The 21,391-nt window shown below is 39.5% G+C and overlaps 1 protein-coding gene across 3 annotated transcripts in view; it reads right to left on the bottom strand.

The window, feature by feature from the left end:
- TPR10 (ankyrin repeat family protein) overlaps positions 1–21,391 on the bottom strand; it is a 424,227-nt gene that overhangs the window by 119,210 nt on the left and 283,626 nt on the right. For all 3 annotated transcript variants that reach the window (XM_089410812.1, XM_089410813.1, XM_089410814.1), the window contains exon 11: positions 4,738–4,908. In XM_089410812.1, coding sequence (XP_089266938.1) covers positions 4,738–4,908 — 171 coding nt within the window. The remainder of the gene's footprint in view (positions 1–4,737; positions 4,909–21,391) is intronic.

Below are 21,391 nucleotides of genomic sequence, written 5' to 3'. Positions count from 1 at the left end.
ATCCAACCAGTGTGTCACTTTTTCCACCACCCATCCCCTCCGCCAAGCAGAAAAAGGGAAAGATTTCAGATTGACAAAGATATGCAGTGTAGTGATGAGCAATCATATCGACCTAAGAGGGTCAAATTCCAGCATAGGACATTTGAGAAGTAGCCCATTGATCTACTAGTCAACGGACAAATGCCTAAGATTGTTCCTCATCGATGACATATGATTGCATAAGGCATCGTTTTGTATAGTATCTCTAACCTTACTCTCTTTTATTTCATGTCATTAGGTAGTTTTATTTCATGCATTTGTATTATGTTTTTTTATTTCAGTCTGTTAGAGTAGATTTTTCTATTCCAACGATATTTTCTATATATGCATGATGATTTCAATGTTGAATGGATATCTATTTGATTGATTTTTGTTTTCTTGGATGCAGGATTATGGGGTTCTCACGTTACTTCATGGAAGAAACGTGTCCCCATATGGATCCAGATGTTGCACTCAATTTATCAAAGTTCCAAGCAAGCTAAAGGACCAAATTTTTCGAAGGATCAAATCATCTATCAGCAATCTACATGTCATTTGTAAACACATTCTGCAAGTTATGTAATGTAAATGATCCTAGTAAGACCATGAAAGTATGTAACAACATAGGTAAGCCTACTATTTTGGCGAAAAGTAAGGAGAGAGAGAGTTGCTCCTTGTTAACCCAATCAAGTAAGGAGAGAGAGAGGGAAGAATATAAGATGAGATGAGATGATGGAATAATGCCTCAATCTCACTTGTATTTATAGGAAACGATGAGCATGTGTGCCACACATTAAGCTGTTGGCCGACCTTAACAATTTGTCAAGTAAATACAAATAAATTCATATCTCCATAAATACTTGTTGGAATCGAATGATCGTTAGATCAATCCTACACCTCTCGACGAGAGGAATCCAAGAAAAATATCAGCTGCCATAAATAAGATGACCCACATGGAGTTTGGCCCTAAATCAACATTCTTTTCATCAAGACAATTACCAATGTGCACAATAAAAGACAAGTGACACAGTATGTAGGCTTGTCAACTAGGGCCAAAACCCATCACCTCTTGAGAGGAAAACCCAATCAAAATTCTTCTTCTAGATGTTCAAATGATGAGTACCAAGACCATGACAAAGACCCTTGACTCTAGTATCCTCCCAAGAACCTTGTCACTAACCTTGATGCTCTGCCTCTTCCCTTCCTCAACTTTCTCCTTGATCTCGAACTGTTCTTTTTGGCTTCCTCTAGAGAGACTCGGTCTCTATCCTTCACACTGCTTCTTTTCGGCTTCCCCTAGAGAATTTCGGTCTCTAAAATTCACACTCCTCTACTCAGCTATCTCTAGAGAATTTCGGTCTCTAGATCAAAAACCCTAGTCTCTATACTACTTCTCTTCAGCCTCCTTCTATGTAGCAATAAGTTATCCTTCGATCTTTTCTTGATGCCTTCGATCCTTCTTCTTTTGTACCCAAAACAAGTACCCCAGAAGAATACTTCCTTCGATGACCCCAGAAGAAACCTTCCTTCGCTATACCCAGAGGAATCTCTCCTTCACTATACCCAGAAAAATTCTTCCTTCCCTATCCCCAGAGGAAACCTTCCTTCGTTATATCTTCTTCGCACTTCTATTGTTGGGCTCTTCTTCGCACTTCTTCTTGATCAAATGCTTGTCGAGTTTCTTACCTCTAAGTGAGGTCGAGTGTGGCTATATATACACTTCATTACATGTCCTTTAGGCCAACATGATCACAAGTAGTTAGCTTGACTTCTTTTAGCAAGTTCTTCCATCGTTGTAGGCCGACTTGAAGAGGATAAGTGACAAGGTCTTGGAGGATGCTTTAAATAGACAAGATTGACCTTTTACAAAGTGTAACATGATTTCATTACATGACAATGACTCTGATATTTTATAACTAGATAACAAATAATTCCTAAAGACTCTCAATGGAAGTCTGGACTCAAAAACAAAATCTCTTGCTCATGAAACCCATGAAGCAAGTCAATACAATAATTTTATTCTTCTTCTTTACATCTCATTACATGAAATCATAATTACATGTCATTGTGAAGACCAAACCTAGTTACACTTTTCAACAATATGGAATATGAGATGACGAAGGAACTATGTATAAAAATTCGTGGGAAAGCAATATGTGAAGAAAGGAGGAAGAGTTTGTGATAGGTGCAATTATTTTCATGTAAGATAAGATAAGCAATCAACATCCGATGACTAGAAGAATTAGCTATGACATCTCCATAGAAAAAAGATAGGAAGACCTTGATAAACTTGGTAAAGGAAGAAGACCCTTGACATTGAAAGTCTTGGAAACGTGTTTATGAATGTGCAGGATGTTGATATGGCAAAAAGCAGATGTCATGATGAAAGGCCATCATAAAAGGTAACTTTGATTTGATGTTCATTTTGATTTTTGAACAACATCTGGTTGGGTTGAAACAGGGCTACCAAAGGAGAGTTGTAGACGTCACCTATAACTAATACTCATGGGAATGGATGGAAGATCCTGAAAGAAACATCACTTAGAAGAGGTAGTTATATGAAGAAAAGCCAAATGTGGACTGGAAGATCACTTTCCGATGAAAAGATGGGTGACATGACTATTAGTTCAATCCTCTAGTTCATTGAAGGAAAGTGATGGATAGTCAATGCCCTATGAAGAAGAACTAGAAGATGAAGGCTCCATAATGAAGAAGATGAAGTCCATGTCATCGAAAGGAGGAGCTCTACAAGCAGTTGATAGTACGATGATCTCCACCAAAGAGCAGAGAGTTGTTGATGGAAACAAATCCCTAGAGGGAGCTTGGCAAGTCCCTGGTTAAGAGGGAGCTTGAGTATATTCCTTTTATAGGAATGAGTATATCCTCCTTAGTTGAGAGGGAGAGATAGACACATCATTATTGTCTTCATGTTATGAAGAAAGAATGCAGGATTGGGTGAGCATCTGAGACTGATTCCAATACTCTTTGGGGATGTCGTAGGCAAGAGTAGTCGAAAAGGAAATTCCTTGAGGATGTGTTATTCCAAGACAAGAATTGTCCAAAAAGGACATACACCATGAACACCCGGGTAGGGTATGTGCCTTGAGAGACAATGAGAATGATGTCTATCAGTCATTAGTCTCGCCAACATTTTGCTCTAATCTTGTGGAGAGATAGAGTTGTTAGTCAAGGCCTTGCTATGTGATAATGTCGGCTGGTACGATGAGATGCTCTGGTATAAGCTGATAAGATAGCTTATGAGATGGCTTACCAATCTGCCTCTTCTTATGAGAATTCTTTAGTTTGAGAATGTCCAAATACCATGTATGGATTATGAATACCTCCCTAGTTAAGAGGGAGTGTTGAAATATGTAACTAAGCTTGGTCTTCATAACAACATGTGTAATCATGATTTTATGTATTTGATGTAAAAAAAAAAAAAACAAAATTATTATTGTCATTCTTGAGGCATTGGTTTCATGCTCAAGGTTATTTGATTTATAGGTCAAGCACACATTGAGTGCTTCTAGGGCTTTTCTGTGAGTGAACAAGTCAAATGAATCATTGTCATGTATGCAAGACCCTTTTGGGCATGTTACATATTATAAAGAAAAAATTATTGGAGTCAAATTAGAGTCAAAGACCCTCCAAGACCTTGTCATAATGCTACAACAAGTTGGCCTTCAAAAGATGACAAGTCAGCCTACCAAGAGGAACAAGTCGGCCTATTAGGGCACTCCAAGAAGCCTATAAATAGAAGCACTCGGCATCATTCAAAGGAGATCAATCAAGCAAGCAAGAAGTTCGATAAAAGGAGGAAAAGTGACCTAAAGCTAGCAAACAAAGAGAAGACTTCAAGGAAGGAAAATCCGAACTTTTGAGGATTGTTTTTAGGGCTGAAATTCCTCACACATGCGAAGAATTCTGGGTATCATTTATTGCAGCAGAGGCCAAATTGATGCAGTCACAATAGGAAGCCAAAAACATGTAAAAGAAGAACTATCTTGCGAGCCGAATTACTAGAGAAGAAGCCACTGTCCAAGCATTGGAGAAAAGAGCCACTGTCCAAGCGTAGGAGAAAAGAGAAGAAAAAACACCATCTTTGTCTCACACGTGCCAACTAGGGTTTCTGCAGTAAACGCCAAAGATCTCAGTCCTAAAGAAGCTTGCCGAAATTTTGAAGAGAAGCCGAAATTTGAAGTGTTGCAGCAAGTTTGACCAGCAACTGATCAAAGAAGTGACTTGACTTGGTCTTGGAGAGGTCTTGGTCAATGGTCATAGATTTTGGAATTCGTCATTTGAAGTTATAGAAGAAGAAAAGAGTTTTTGTGGGTTTTCCTCTCAAGAGGAGAGGTTTTGGCCCTGCTTATAGCTTATATCCTGCATCCTCTTGTCTCATTGTTCTCTATTGTTTGGTAGCTGTTTGATGATAAGAACACTAATTATAATGAAGTGAAAGAAAAAGCTAATCAAGTTAAGTAAAAACACATCACAAGCAGTTATCAAAGTAAGAGAAATCACCTAATTTAGCTGCCCCTAGATTTCTCAACAGAAGTTTCGTGGAACATAGAAACAAACAAATCTGAACAGCATAACATTGCATGCTTGAAAGGGCTAGAAGCCAAGAAAAAGGACGAAGTGCTAAAAACTGGAGTGAGAATGGAAACCACACATTATAAGCATATTATAAAGATATGCAAATGCATGGAAAGCATCTACCTGCAAGAGGCGCAGTGCCACTCCTTCTCTGTAACAAGCTTTTGGCCAATCTGGGCGCAGTGCTCTGCAAGCCTTTGCATCAGCTAATGCTTGTTCAGCTTGTCCCAATCTAATCCAGCAAAGACTTCTATTTGACAGAAAAATTGCATTATTGGGATCCAAATCAATGGCCTGAAAATATACAACCAGTAAAACCCTCAATCAATAACAAGATGAGTTTTTAATGTACAAGCATATAAACAATAGGTTATCTAATTTCTTTTCCAGAAAAGCTATCCAGAATACCCGATAAAACAAATAGTTTAATTATTAATCTACTGTCTCTTGAAAGTTGTGTGTTCTAGACATAAAAACACAGTTGCATTTCAATATTGACTCAGAGTTCTGTTTTCCTCTCTAAGCTATCTGAAGTGAGCAATGAACAGTCTGGGCAAATCGAAGACAAAAAACAGAAGACGACATGTCCCAAAGCATCCTGTACTAGGAAACCCAAACTAGAAAGGCCCGAAAAATTCAGTGTTAATCAAAATTGCTCATCATTTCAAAAGCCAAAGAAACCTTTCGGATTCCCAAAAACAGCCACAAATTAAGCAATTACTAGAAACAGCAAATTTCATCCAGCCTGAGACAAGAAACAGTTGAGGTTGCCCTCCTTAGGCTGATCTGGAGAAGCATATGTAGCATAAGAGGGTAGGTCTGTTGTGGACAATAGGGCAATTAACTTTTAATCATGAACACCCTTCCTCTTCTTTCCAACCTCCAGTATATGTTATGACCTTAATAGGGGCATGTTATCCCACTTTAACCAATATAAAGGGTCACATGTCTAAGCAAATAGTACGTCAGCCTGGCACTGGGCCTAATTCAGTAATAAATGACAACTATCATATTGGAGGTTAATACTCATTATTACACACTTTTGTTTATGATCATTCTATATTGATGTATTTGCAGTTATTGGAGGTTCTCCTAATATCTTGTAGTTACTCTGTAACTAATTAGCATTAATTAGTCTTGGTATCTAGCCTAGGTATACATATCGTGTATACAGGTTTATTAGGTTGAATTGGATATTTCGTTCAATATAAGTGGTATCAAAGCAGGCAATTCTTGGATCAGCACATTCAGGAAGCACCTTTCAGACTAAAAATTATAGCATACCCCTATTAGGGGCATAACACATCATTGTCATTCATTCATTGTTTCATCTTGACCTGTCTTCCCTACCTAGAGAATTTAGTTTTTTATCCTAGAATAGTTATACCCACCATGCAACCTTTCATTCTGGACTGCCTTCCTTTCATTTCTTCTTTCATCACTGTATATTACTCTTTCCTCTATTTAATTTTGATTTTTTTTCATATTGAACTGTCAACAAATATAGCACCAAAGATATCAAAAAACCTGAGGTACTAATCAATTAGAGATTAATAGATTTGGCATTCAGATGGATATGTGTTAGTTTACATTTCTTATTTATTGAGGTCGGCTGGCTTTTATTAAATAATTTTTGGCTTATTTTCCTTTGAATCATCACACAAACAATTTTGCACCTGCGAATACTTGTTGACATATAATGCGGGCAGAGCTAGTGTCATTTTGAAGGGGTTCATTGTAATAAAAAAGAATATGATTTCACAGTGATTGTAAGATGTAAGGAGTGTTTAGGCTACTTTCTATTGATTTCTAATAGGATCGGATGTGCTCTAAGCCTCAAAATTTGCAGGAAGGCTTGGACACATGTATTCCACAATACCCAAAAATCGTTTTGGGAAATTCTACCAGGGAACAGTTTTATTAAAATAATTAATTATTTTTAATGGGTGCCTAAGTCTAAACTTAGGAAATTAAAATAATTAAAGGGTATTAATCAAATTGTGGGTGAAACTTCTAGCAGAAGACGAGGATCAAGCCAAAATGATTTGAGCCATTGATTGGAATCTAATTTGGGCCGTTGGTTCTCGACTGAAGGATTATAAGAAGAGGCTTGATGGGCATTTGAAAAACACATTAGTGAAAGATCAAGAGATCGAATTTCTCAGAGAGGACAGCACACCAATTGCTAGAGAGAAGATCTAAGTGATTTCTTGCAGTGAGGGGCAAGGATAGTTCTGGTTGGAGAGTTTCTTGATCTGGGAATACATCACAGAGGAGGCAGAGAGAGATCCAGAAGAGGAAACATAGAGGCCACGTTGGGCAGTGTAGGTTGATGTAGAAGCAGCACAGAGCCTAAGAGGAGATCCGTATTTTGCTAGAGAAGTCGAGTTATGGAGCCAGAAACCGGGGTGTGAGACTGGGAGGGCAGAAGTCAAAGTCTCATAGGCAAATCAATCTGCAGAATGAGTGATGCAGTCCCTAGAAGCTGTAACGTAGGGCCTACATAGTGATTGCGCAGAGGTTGTGCAGAGGCAGCAAGGGACTAGCCATTTTGTAGTTGTATTAGTCAGGATCACCAGCGATAGTGTGAGGTATATCTCACTCATCTCTCTGTCAGTCATATTCTCTGTATTGGATAGCCAGCAAGGCATCCAAAGATTGTATTCAGAAAACTACTACTTAATAATACAAACCGTCAGCTACTGCACCAGTTTTCCTACATTAGTATTTTCCGAGGACATTTGTCCAAAAATAACAGTGTAATGTGTTGTGTATTTCTTTCTTGCTCAGTTTCTTGTTTCTGCATATAATTTTAAATGGTGAAGGCTGCAGTGTATTAATTTCAGTATTTGTTGTAGGATGCAGTGAATAATTTGTTCAGTAATTAACAAATAGAAGGAACTTAATCAGTGGTTGCAGTAGAAATTTGGGCTTCCAAATTTTCACATGGTAGCAAAGCTACCGGTGAAGCAAGAGAGCAGAACCAGAAAAGCCTAGTGCTAAAGAGAAGGAGGGTCGAAGTGCTGCGTAGGCAGCAAATTGAATCCCCAGAGGGATTGCGCAGTCTAGGCCAGGAGGGCAAAATTTTCAAGGAAGGTCTCTCTCTGAGTGAGTCGACAGAGAGGAAAGATATCCCGATGGAAGTTTGCTAGTGTCTGAGGGAGTAGCGTAGAAGCATCAGCGCAGAGCAATTTTCTGGTGAAACGCAGTTTTCTGCAGTAGTTTCAGGGGCAGGAAAACGTCAGAAGGAAGAAGAGAAACAACATTGAGGGAATTCTTCCTCAGAGGACTTCCAACGAAGAAGTCTGAATTCTCATTTGCTGAGCAGCAGTAGGGAGTAGCAGATCTACGAACTCCAGCAGGGAGTGTGTAGGCCAACCCAGTAGCAGTGCAGAGGAGAGCGGAGGCAATTCGACATTTCGTTGGCAAAGATGGCAGCTAATGGGTTATGAGATCAGGATCAGTTGGAGGGTGCATCCAACTATGTGATCTGGAAGGCAAGGATCTCATGCCTTCTAGATGAGCACGATCTCAAAACCTATGTTGACAGTGTGGTAGTTGTACCCGCGGATCTAGATCCGCTCAAGAAGTGCAAGGCTGAAATGGCAAAGGTCAAACAATTGATCCTCGACGAAGTGAGAGATCACGTAGTATGTCACATTGTGGGCAAAGATACTACCCAGCAGATGTGGGAAGCATTGGCCACGTTATATGAAGGATCTTTCGAGCAGCAAAAGATGTACTTGGTGCAGAAAATGAGATCCACGCAGATGCAAAAGGGGGGATGCATTCATCTGTTCCTAACGATGCTTCAAGAGATCCAAGACTCATTGGCAATTGTTGGGTCAACACCTCAGCCTACCGAGATGTTGAGGCTGGCCCTGAATTCAGTCTTAAAAGAATGGAAAGTGTTTGTCCAAAGTATCCTGGGCAGAGAGAGTTTGCTAGATTAGGAGGAGCATGGGACAAAGCCAAAGGAGGAAGAAGAAAGTGCAACCCTTGCATCTAAGGGGCAGCCGGACCAGCGGAAGAACAACAAAGATGTTTCAAAGATCAAGTGCTTCCGATGTAGTGAACTTGGTCACTACGCTACACAGTGTCCTCTCAAGAAGAAGGGCAAGGATGAGAAGCATGATCCGAAGGCTGCATCCTCAAATATCGAGGACGAAGAGTTCGCCATGGTTGCCCAGATACCTCCAGGGGAGAGGTGGGGTGACCAAGAATTGTAGTTCGAAAGAACTGCAGATGGGCAAGATCCTTGAGGCATCCAACTCTTGGATCAATACCTTCCTACAGAAGCCCAAATCAAAAGTAGCAAGATGGACTAGTGTCAGTTGATGCAGAGGAGTGTTGAAGTGACAGTTGCAATGGCTAGGAGCACTAGAGACTGAGCAGCACAGAGCAAAGTTGGCAGTAATGCAGTTGGCACAGTGCAGAGTCAGCAGCAATGCAGAGGCTTCAGAGGGCTAGCACAGAGACTAGCAGTAGTCAAAACTCCAGCAACAGATGCATCATGCTAAATATTTGTTCAGTAATTTTGGATGATTTTCCGTTGTTGGTGCAGTAGCAGCAAAAGTTAGAGAAGGTTGCAGTGCAAATGCAGTGTTGGCGGTGGCAATGCCAGCGGCAACACAGATGCAGAACTTATGAGGGTTGCAATACAGATGTAGTGTTGGCAATAGCAGTGTCAGCAGCAGTATAGATGCAACATTTGCGCAATAGTTGGCGGGCAGCGATGTCAAACATCAACAGCACAGAGGGAGATGTTACAGAGAAGGGTAATGCTTCAGCAAGTTGCATCACTAGAGCACATTCCTCGCTAAGAGGGAGTGTTGATTTCTGGTAGCACTGGATGTGCTCTAAGCCTCAAAATTTGCAGGAAGGCTTGGACACATGTATTCTACAATACCCACAAATCGTTTTGGGAAATTCCACCTGGAGATAGTTTTATTAAAATAATTAATTATTTTTAATGGGTGCCTAAGTCTAAACTTAGGAAATTAAAATAATTAAAGGGTATTAATCAAACTATGGGTGAAACTTCTAGAAGAAGACGGGGATCAAGCCATTGATTAGAATCTAATCTGGAATGTTGGTTCTCAACTGAAGGATTATAAGAGGAGGCTTGATGGGCATTTGGAAATCACATTAGTGAGAGATCAAGACATCGAATTTCTCAGAAAGGGCAGCCCAGTAGTTGCTAGAGAGTAGATCGAAGTGATTCCTTGCAGTGATGGGCAGGGATAGTTCTGGTTGGAGAGTTTCCTGATCTGGGAATACATCGGAGAGGAGGCAGAGAGAGATCCAGAAGAGGCAGCGTAGAGGCCATGTTGGGCAATGTAGGCTAGCGCAGAAGCAACGCAGATCCTAAGAGGAGATCCGTATTTTGCTGGAGAAGTCGAGTTCTAGAGCCAGAAGCTGGGGTGTGAGACCGGGAGGGTAGAAGTCGAAGTCTCAAAGGCAAATCGATCTGCAAAAGGAATGACGCAAGGCCTACGCAGTGATTACGCGGCGGCAACGAGGGACTAACCATTCTATGGTTGGATCAGTCAGGATCACCAATGATAGTGTGAGGTATATCTCACTCATCTCTCTATCAGTCATATTCTCTGTATTGGATAGCCAGCAAAGCATCCAAAGATTGTATTCAGAAAACTACTGCTTAATAACAAAAACCCTCAGTTGTTGCACCGGTTTTTCCGCATTGGGTTTTTCCCAGGACATTTGTCCAAAAATAATGGTGTAATGTGTTGTGTATTTCTTTCTTGCTCAGTTCTTGTTTCTGCATATAACTTTAAATGGTGAAGGTTGCAGTGTATTAGTTTCGGTATTTGTTGCAGGGTGCAGTAAATAATTTGTTCAATAATTAACAAATAGAAGGAACTGTTGATTTTGGGTAGCATCGGACGTGCTCTAGCCTTGAAATTTGGTGGAGAGGCTAAGGCACATGAGATCTCCAAGACCCATAAATCTTTTGGAGAAATTCCACTCGAATGAGGAGTTATTAAAATAATTAATACTTTTAATGGGTTCCTAAGTCTAAACTTAGGAAAATAAAAATATTAATGGGTATTAATAAAGATAAGGGTGAGAAGCTTCTAAGAGACGATGATCAAGTCTGTTTTAATCTTAGTCGTTGATTAGAGACTTAATCTCGGTCGTTGATTTATTAACAGGAAAAGTATAAGAGAAGACTTGAGGATCATTTGGAGACACACCAACAGATACTCAATATCCCAAGGAAAATCGATTCTTAAAGAGAAGGAGATCGATTTCAAAGGGAGAGTTGCAGGGTGGAGGAAGAGGAGGGCATTAGCAGCAGTCAGTGATTGAGAAGGAGGTGACACAGGGGCATTAAGTGACAGCGCAGAGGGAGACACGATCCAGGGGAGACACAGCCCTCACGCAGGCTAACGCAGAGGGACGCAGAATCACACTGAGTGACGCAAAAGTGACGCAGAAGTGGGAGAAGGGTCTCTAGGGTGTTAGAAATTTTCCAAGGGAAAGTCTCAGGTGTTTTCTCTCAGTTTCTCCGTAAAATCATTCCTTGTAAAGCAATTGTTGTTGAAGAATAATAAAACCCTCATCTGCTACGCCGGTTTTCCCACATTGGGTTTTTGTGAGGGCAATTGTCTAAAAGCAACTGTGTTGGATGTGATGGGTTCTTGTGCATTTATATCGTTGTTATTTTCTCTGTGTAATTATTTGATAACTGCAGTAGAATTTATTTTAATGTTTGCTAAAGGGATTTCGTAAATAACTTATTGTGAAGAATAAGTAGGTGAAATAAATCAGTTGCTACAGTAGAATTTCGGGCAGAGGAATTGCCCGGACGGCCAAAAGTGGCCGGAATCTGGGTAAAAAAATTTCAAAAAAATCTTGTAGAGGCAGTGTTTGAATCCTGTTTTTGATGGTGGAAATGGATTCTGCACCATCAAAAACATCTAGGACACCCAAAATTTTGAAGTTTAACAACTATAACTTGGATTTACAAAAATCCTTGCCGAATTTTCTCTAAATATGATCGAAATTTCCATAACTTTCCGGGCAACTCCTCCGCCTCATTAGACTACGCGAAAACTAAATAGCATAGTTCTAGCTCTCACATTCTTTCTCTTGTTTGAGTATGACTCCAGCAAAGATTTTATTATTTCTTCTCATGCATGGAAGAATGCTGATTTGAAATTTTTTTAAGGTAATTCCGTGGCCCTGTGCCACCGCCCTAGTATAATGCAATCAGTCTTCCAACTCTGTGCCACTCTCTAATTCCATTTATCATAATTGGTTGTGTAGCTAAATTTTCCTAACCGATCAGAAACAATCATGTGGTTTATTTGATATAGAACTTGCTAATGGTCAGCCTGCGGCATTATCCCATCTATCTTGACATGATTTTGAGTATTCTATGCCAAGTGTGTTAGGAATTCCATTCTCTTTTATAAATAAGAATCATGCTTCAAAATTGTAATACTGCACATGATACCATTCGCTCAACTACATAGAGGCTTGAAACTGTCTTCTCAAGACCAGATTTTTTCAATGTGATCGAGTATCCAGTTTACTGGCATATTTTGATTTATGTTATAATCAAGTAACGACAAAAATATTTTGATACCATCTTTGCAAATCTTCTAATAGATCATTGGATTCTTGGCAAATTTACTCAAATCATTCTTGGTGATGCTTTATCCCAATGACTATATTTAGCTTTTTGTTTCTCGTTGATGTGGGATTTTACCCACTCAAGAGCAGAGTTCTATACTAAACTGAATGAAAATCTCTGACCAATTGTATTAGGAAAACAAACAAGCTTAAATAACTTTTACAATCAAACTGACAAGCTTGGCTTAGAGAACGTATCTCCACACACCATCTAATGGTTGGAGATGAAATATCAACCAATTACAAGAATAGGAAACCAAGTGACAAATCAAACAAAACTATAAAAATATTTGTCCTAATCTAATTTCAGACAAAACAAATAGTGAAAACATAGTAATATGTACTAACAATCCCTATCATTCCCCCCAACAACAAAAGGATTGGCCTCCTATGCTTTTAGACGAAAGGGAAAACATTCTTATATCTAGAGCTGAGAAATCCAACAATCCTAATGCAGACACTAAACCTTCCCAATAGCTGAGAAATCCAACAATCCTAATGCAGACACTAAACCTTCTCAATAAACTCAATATCCAACAAGCAAAATCTAGATATCTGGTACAAAAGTAGTCAATGGACAAAGATGAGAAGTCTCAGATACCAACAACAGGACAGGAAAAGTTGCAGATAGTAGATGATGTCAACCTGGAACATGAACCAAAAAGAAGAGGCCACCAAATCTAAACTTCCAAGATAGGAGAGAGCTCTGCAACTGATGACAAAATAGAAAGTGCTAAGGGGAAATATAGTGGCTATATTCTCATAAGGAGGTGGTGTCTTGAGACATCCCATGTGAATGCAAACACAGGGAAGCAAAACAAATATTAGGCAAAGTTGTGTGATACAAAGGTGTGTACAAGGGACCTTTAAAACTATTGATGGTACCTGATACTGTAGGTATAGCATTGAAGGAGATTCTAGTGTAGTGTTGTCAAATGAAAGTCAAAACATGTCCAACAAGCTCCCCCCAACTTTAGCATTCTCGGTCTCCACATAACTTTGATATTAATGACAACACAGATGTCAAAGACAGGGAGAGACTACAATTGTCTAAAATAGAGATTGCAAGATGAAGATTGTTGGCAATACTGTTTGGATACCCAGCTTTTTCTTGAGGACCACTTTAGATACCGTATCTTTGAAGACATCTTTACTCTAAATATCTAGCTCAAATGGGAGCATAGGATATATGGTTGAAAATCTTATTCCAAGACCTTTCCACCAGTATATGGCACTCCCTCTAACTCTATAGTTATTAGGAGATATGAAAGATTTTTTCAGGTTAGCCAAACCAAAAAGTATGGGTCGACCCAACCAGTTTTACTAGCCAACCCCATAAGTAAATGTAAAAACACTATAAAAAGGATAGATGAGTGCATTTGAAGGCCATCCAAGCAAGAAGAGATCTAAGATGCACACCAGAAGGTGGGGAATACTCTTGGGGTCTTAAAGGTGGAGCAAAAATGTGACTTGTGGAGTGAACAAGTCATCTTGGCATTTTCGTTATAACTTTTCTTTTGAGATGTTTTAAATCATGAAACATGGAGGAGATAGAGGGCAGATCTTCTTGTACCTGTGGTAGAAATGTTAGACTTTGATTCGTTGTAATTTCATAGACATGCTATGATGAAATTAGGGTTACTGAATGCTCTTGAAATCTGTTTCAAATATGCCAGCTTGGCATTTTCCCTATAAGTTTTCTTTTGGGATGTTTCAAACAGTGAAACTTATACGAGATAGAGGGGAGATCTTCCTATGCCTATGGTAGAAATCTCAAATTTTGGTTCACTGTAATTTCAGAGATATGCTTCGAGGAATTTAGGATTCTTGAATGCTCCTAAAATCTACTTCAAACGAGTCAGCTTGGAATTTTCACTATAGCTTTTTAAAATTTGGGTAGCCACTCTTCATATTTGTGAGGAACATCAGGGAATCCACTCACATCCAAGGGCTTGAATGTGAAAATTCCTTAACCCTGGGAATTCCTACTGCAGCACTAATGTTATTTCTCCTACTTGTTACATTTACATTAACAAGTTATTTGCAATTTCCTACGAAAAACATCGAAATACATACACTGCAACCTACACCATTTAAATAATATGCCAAAACAAGAAACTGAACAATAGAGAAAGATACAACACAAATGACACAATTGTTTTTGGACAAATGTCCCCAGAAAACCCAATGCGGGAAAACCAGTGCAGCAGATCTAAGGGTTTTTATTATTAAGCTGAAGTTATTTCTGAATACAATCTCTAGATGCCTTGTTGGCAATCCAGTACAGAGAATATCACTTGGCAAAACAAATTAGTGAGATTACCTCACTCTACACTGCAAGTCCCGATTGATCTAGCAACTGAACCAACAATTTGCCCGGCTACTTCTGCGTTGCCCCTGCATGGGCCTGCGTCAAGCTGTCAACCTCTGAGGCCCTGCGTCACCTTTGCTGAGAATCGATTTGCCCTCTAGAGCTGATTCTAGACCTCCCAGCTTAGAACGTCCAACTCTCTAGCAAATTTCGGACTTCTGCGTAGGAGGCTCTGCTCTGCTCTGCATGGGCCCTTCCTGGCTCTGCGCCACCCTCTTTGGCCTCTGTGTTGCCTCCTTTGTGTGTCTCTCTACCTCTCTGCTGAGTATTCTTGGCTCCGGAGAAGATCCTCCAGCCAAAACTCTCTCTACCCCTCTATGTGATCACTATAAATCACTACGCTACCTCTAGCTTCAGCAATTTGATCTGACTGATCAACTCTCTGTGTGTCTTCCAAATGACCCTCAAGCTTCCTTAAATAATCTCCTCGTTGACATTCAACGGCCCATATTAGAAGCTAATCAATGGCTAAGATCATTTCTTCTTGGTCCTCATCTTCTTCTAGAAGTTACAGCCACAATTAGATTAATACCCAGTAATTATTTTAATTTCCTAAGTTTAGACTTAGGGACCCATTAAAAATAATTAATTATTTTAATAAAACTGTCTCCAGGTGGAATTTCCCAAAACTCTTTCTAGGTTCTTTGGAATACATGTGCCCAAGCCTCCCTGCAAAATTTGAGACTTAGAGCACATTCGATGCTACCAGAAATCAACATTGAATGCATCAATGAGCCATGTTTTGGCTATCGTGTTAGAGGTAGTTGTATTAGTAAAGAGACTTCTAACCACATGAGTCTTTTGAACTAAAGGAGATGTGGAGGTATCAGTAGTTGCCTTACAAGTAGTTTTCTTCCTTGGATCTATGGTATCGTCAAACAAACTACTAGGATAAATATGAGGATCAGCTTTAGGAGTTGCCAGAAGAGATTCTATGTTGTCATTTATAACTTATTCTCTCCAATATTTAATGAAGCTTACTCTTCAGATAATGAGGAGGTGGACTCAATTCCTTCTCAGCAACAGCACCAAAAATGTTGCCTGAAAATCTAGCAAGTGTTGTGATACACTTCACAAGGCAAGGGCCAAACCCAAATGCAACAATAAGGTTGATTGCCACTATCACCGTTGCAATCCTCCTCCTCTTTAGTGGAATTTCACCACACAAGAGGCTTCCAAATTTTAACCTAAATGATATTCTAAGTTCATTGGCTTGAGCTGATATGAATCAAAGGCTAAGCAAGTTACTTCTTCAATGGACAAGGGCACAAATCTATGTGTAGGAGCAATGTACCATTTACAAAGCCTTAAACACTTGACACCTTGAGTTTCAAGATGTAGTTGAATGAGTGTCTAGGCATACAAGCACAAAGAAAAGGTTTGTGAATCATGGAATCAACAAACGAGATGGGAAAACCTTCAAATTAAGCCCCAACCTGAAGCCTTAACCAAAGTTAGGGTTTCTCTAGGGAAAAAGTTGCTTAGAGAAGATGATGTCAATGTTATTAAAGAAAATCTAACCATGAGAAAAACTAGATTTTGAGTATATCAAGGTGAATTCAAGTTATGGAAGCCTCAATGTCCATCTAAAACCTTCCCTAATTGAACTTTCCCTATGCCATAGCCATAGTGGCTTGCCTTAATGGGCTTAGAAAATTGAAGAGGAAAGAAATTGTAAAGTTTTTGTCATTTTTGACCACCACAAGGATCCCCAGTGCCTTTCCCTACTTGGGAGATGGAGTCCTTAGGGCTAAATTTGAGAGAAAATAAATCTATGCTTGGAATAAGGGGGAAAACCCTATACTTCACTTTACAAACCATAGTTATCTTTTTATGAGGGGAGAAATTAAGTAGACAAAAGTTTATAGGAGGTCCTTTACGGCATTCAAAGAAAAATAATTTTACATGCAATGATCAAGCAAGATTTTCTAATAAAGATATGCATTGAGACATGGAACAAGTGAAAAACCCTAGCATATATTCATTACATGAAAAGCCATTAAAAATTTGCAATTAAACTTAAAATTTTTCCAAGAAATAGCCTTTTTTCAATCCCAAAAATCAACCCCAAGACACAAATCATTCTCTAGTAGCAATAGCTCCAAAAAGATACATATCCACAAGTCGCAAGTTACATCTAAGCTACGTCGAGCTCTTTAAAGGAGGCCGAAATCCATAAGTGATGATGAGAAATAAGAATGCAGTGATCCTCCATTTATATGAGGTCTATCACATCCATTAATTCACCTAAAAGGCCTATAACAAGTTTTAATTTGAGTAAGCACGAAGTAAATGGAACAATGAAACAAAACAAGCCACTAATTTCCCGCACGGAGCTAAAAACACTCTCCAAGCATGATGTGATGCCCTGTAGGGTAAATAAGGCTCCAAAAGTTCAAGATGAGGGCTAGATATCTCTCCAACCATGATAATCATCCATGAATTCAGGAAGAGTCCTCAAATCAAACCTCAAAACATCTCCATGTGTCCAAAAGCCAACTCTAGGTGCCCTATGTCATCTCCATGGGTTCAATCAAGACAAAGTCGTGCAAACTCTCTCTAGCAATGGGGCTTCATAAGGTAGTACAAGCCCTTCCTAATCATCTTGGGGATGATCATCATCATTTGGATTTTGGATCAAGGCATGCCCACAAAACAGTGTCAAATCCAAATTAGGGCCATGCGGAGTCCGATGGGTACATCATCAAGAATCTCCAATGCTAAGCAAAGTGAGCTCGATGTTTCAACATCTGAGGGTGCTCTGAGGTGTCCATCAACTATCAGGATCATCAAAGTGCCCAACGCCCTGTTGTGGAAGGGCAATGTTGCATTTCCAAGGTCATCACTACTCTCTAGAAGTGTAGTACGGCCTAGAAACATGTGGAGTAGGCATGGAATGAGTGTGCCCTTAAGGCCTTTGTTACTTTGTGTAAGACCACCTGGCAAAACCTTCTCAAACTCAAGTGAAACCAAACACTCATTAAAGACAATAACCATGGATGTATCATAGTGAACCATACTTCACTGTTAAGGGCATAACAAGAATTCAAACCAAGAACACCTTCAAATATCTAACTAGACAAATACCATGAAATTGTTCCCTACCTTGTTAGAAGTGGCTAGGTAATCAACCCTATTAGGTGCTTCTAGCCCCTAAGGGGAGGTGGTATTTCCAAGGTCATCCCTTCAATTCATAGGTGTTAGTGATAATAATGGCAACAGAGGGGAAAGACTTCATAGCTAAGTGCCATAGCCATAGAGTGTATATATGTAATGAAGGGAGTAATCATCGAGGCATGAGTTACCCCTTTCCTCCAATTGCTTTTTCCACCCCTCTAGTGTGCCTTTTACTTCTTTTATATAATGCTTTGATATGCAGCGTAGCTTAGGAGTCTAAGCTTGCTTTTATGATATAGCATTCATTTACCCCTCAAGGATGAGTTAGTTTCTTGCTCATCAGCGTTGGGACATGCAACGGTTCCTTATGATGAGATGGAGCATCTAGTGCTCAAGAACCAAGTGATGGCAAATGACGGAGGTAGAGCTCATGCTATGCTTTCACTCATGTGATAATCAATGTGGAAAAAGTCAACCTTAGGAATAAATCAGCCAGGGTCCAGAAATTGAAAAAGTCATTAAAGTTAGGATGTTTTTGAAACAATCGGCAAAAACTCGGTAAAATTAAAAAAAAAAATACAAAAATATTCATTTTTTTAAATGTAGGATCTATAGTTTCCACAACATCAAATAAATGAATTTCCACATAAACATCAAAAGAAACCTAATATATAATATGCATAAGAAGTCTAGTGCTACACTACATATCAAAATAGTGAATCAAGTCTTGAATCCTAAGTCCTGACTCAATCTCAACTCTCAAAAGTCAAAATATGAACAATAAATATAATAAATGTATATCATTTACGAGAATAGGGAATGGCTTTGCCTTTTCCTCTAAAGGGAGAAGACCCTGTCCCTTGGGCTACAAATGGACTCTATTGTTCTCTAGAAGCAAAAAAAGAAAAAGGTGGACTGTGTCTTCTGCTACTACCCATCCTAGATGGTGTCACCTCCTCCTCCTTATCCTCCTCCTACTCTACCTCCTGACCCTACTCCACCTCCATGTCTACCTCTGGCTCTCGCTCCCCTATAGTTGCTACCTCCTCTGCCTCTAGTGCCTTTGGATCTGCATCTAACCAATCAGGGATCGAGTCCATGGCAGACCTCTCAATCTCAACCCTCCATGTAGCAGTAGTATCAATATTGTCCAATGAGATGGCTACCACATCAGGAGTTTTCTTAAGTTGTCTCACCCATAATCGGAGATTGTAGTAGACATAAACCACGTCATTGAGGCATAAGGACTCCAATCTGAGTTAGGGTCATAGATTGTAAATCAGTACTTAGAAAATTTAAATATTAAAAATAATAAAATGAACTTACCTGTCGCGTTTTTTGCGGCGTATTTTGTCAAATACACTCCAGTTGCGCTCACACCCAGAGGAACTGCATGTTTGGATGAGCACTCGAATGGCAAGCTTTTGGAGATGGTGTGCTCTACCCCCATAACTTGTCCACCAAGCATCTACAAGTTAAAAGAAAATTGAGAAACATAAAAAAAAAAAAAATTAAAGCATTGAAATTCTAAACCTGAAGCAAATTATGAAGTGACAATGAATTATGAAAGTTGAAAGTTGAAACAAATTGAAGCTTACCTGACATTTTGGTCGTCCTATTCTTAACATCCATGGTAAAAATAAATGTGCCACCTGCTATCCTATATATCTCCATTTCTTTAGAAATTTCTTCATGTTCTTGCTCAGATGCCACCATCCTCTCAACACAAGTGAGGAATCCATCCATCACCTCGGCATCAAATCTAAAACCACAGGAGTAAGAAAATGTTGGGTTGAGGTAGATACCTGCAACATGAATGGGGCAATGGAGGGTATTGTTCCATCGCTCATCAATCACTCTCCATACCAATTGTTGTTTCTCTAACCCCTCGTCTCCCTTATCTTCATAATAGGCATGAATGGCTTCTTTGGCCCTATCCATGGCCTCATACAAGTAACCCATTGTGGGCTTGTCTCCATCAACCAACCAAAGAACCCTTACCAAAGGTTCTGAAATGGCACATACCTCCTCTACTCCTGCCCAAAAGCTTTGATCATATGAAACTAGTCTGCATATGCCCTCTCCCTCTGGGTTGCGACTAATAGATAAAGCACGCCAATCTTGTGAAAGAAACATGTTCTTCACATCCCACATAGAATTCAATAGACACTGAAGAGATATGAAAGTAGTGGCAAATTGTGTAATGGCAAGACGCACCAACTCTTTGTTGTTGGTGAATCCTCTCCACCTAGAGACGACTTAATTAAAATAATTAATCTTTTTTAATGGTACCTAAGTTTAAACTTAGGAAAATTGATTAATTAAAGGGTATTCATTAAGTCATGGTGAGAATCCTCTAGAAGAAGACATGGATCGAGTTCTAGTTAATATTAGCCATCGATTATGTTTTAATCTTGGTCATTGATGTCTCAACTAGAGATTATAAAAAGAAATTCGATGGGGGTTGGACAACACACTTGAGACACCAGGAATTCGATTTTGCTGGGAAATCGAACATTAGAGTAACAACATTCAGTTGTTGGAGGTGATTCAGTGAGATCGAAGCAGTGAGAGAAGGGCGGGGATAGTAAGGTCAAAGGGAGATTTTGCAGTCCAGTGAGCACATAGCAGAGAGACAATGAGTTCCATAGAGAGGCAGCACAAAGCAAAGAGGCAGTGCAGTGCTTCAATGGGGAGTTGTATTTTGCTAGGGAGAAGCAGTGATTCAGTGACAGAAGTCGATGTGGGAGCCCAGAGGCCAGAAGAATTGATCTTCCAACCAGAAGTTGATCAGTTAGAGAGAGAGATACTGGTTCGAGTTGTGTGATGCAACACTATGTAAGCTGACGTAAGGACTACGCAAAGGCAGCAGAGAGCGGTTCATCTTGAGCGAAGGTCAGTGTTGGATCACCGGTGGAAGTGAGATTTTTCTCACTAGATCTTCTGTCAGTAATTTCTTTGTATGGATTGCTAGACTTGAGCATCCATAGTCTTGTTGCATAATGCATAATAATAAAACCCTCAACTGTTGCACTGTTTTCCCAAGTTGGGTTTTTCCGGGGACATTGGTCCAAAAATAACAGTGTTATTTGTATGTGTGTGTGCATCTATTCTTCCAACATTATTTTTTTCTTCTGCAGTATTATATTTGTGAAGGCTGCAGTGTATTAGTTTTGATGTTTACCGTAGGATGCAGAGTGAAAATTTATGAATCTAACACATTAGAAACCCCTACTGCAATATCTGGTTTATTATCTCCTACTTGTTCTTTACATTAACAAGTTATTTATTAACATAAATAATGAAGTAAACACAATTGCAGCCTTCACAAATATACAGATCAACAACTGAAATAAACTAAGACAACACAAGGGACACCGTTATTTTTGGACAATTGTCCCCAGAAAACCTAATGCGGGAAAACTGATGCAACATATATGAGGGTTTTATTATTAAGCAGATTCTGAATACAACTAGGGTGTCAGAAATGGCTCACCCTTCAGAGAATATCCTTGGCAGCAATACCTCTATCCGGAGACAGATATTCTGGCTTATCGGCAACCGAATGAACAATCCCACAGTTACTTCGGTTGTTCCTTGGGCTGGACAGTGAAAGTTGCTCCATGC

The sequence above is a fragment of the Pinus tabuliformis genome, chromosome 3_1 (assembly GCF_031772625.1).
Source record: "Pinus tabuliformis cultivar Carrire ecotype Pingquan chromosome 3_1, CPIR1, whole genome shotgun sequence".
NCBI lineage: Eukaryota > Viridiplantae > Streptophyta > Pinopsida > Pinales > Pinaceae > Pinus > Pinus tabuliformis.
Note: the sequence above shows the minus strand (reverse complement) of the source record. Positions and strands in the feature narration are given on the sequence as shown.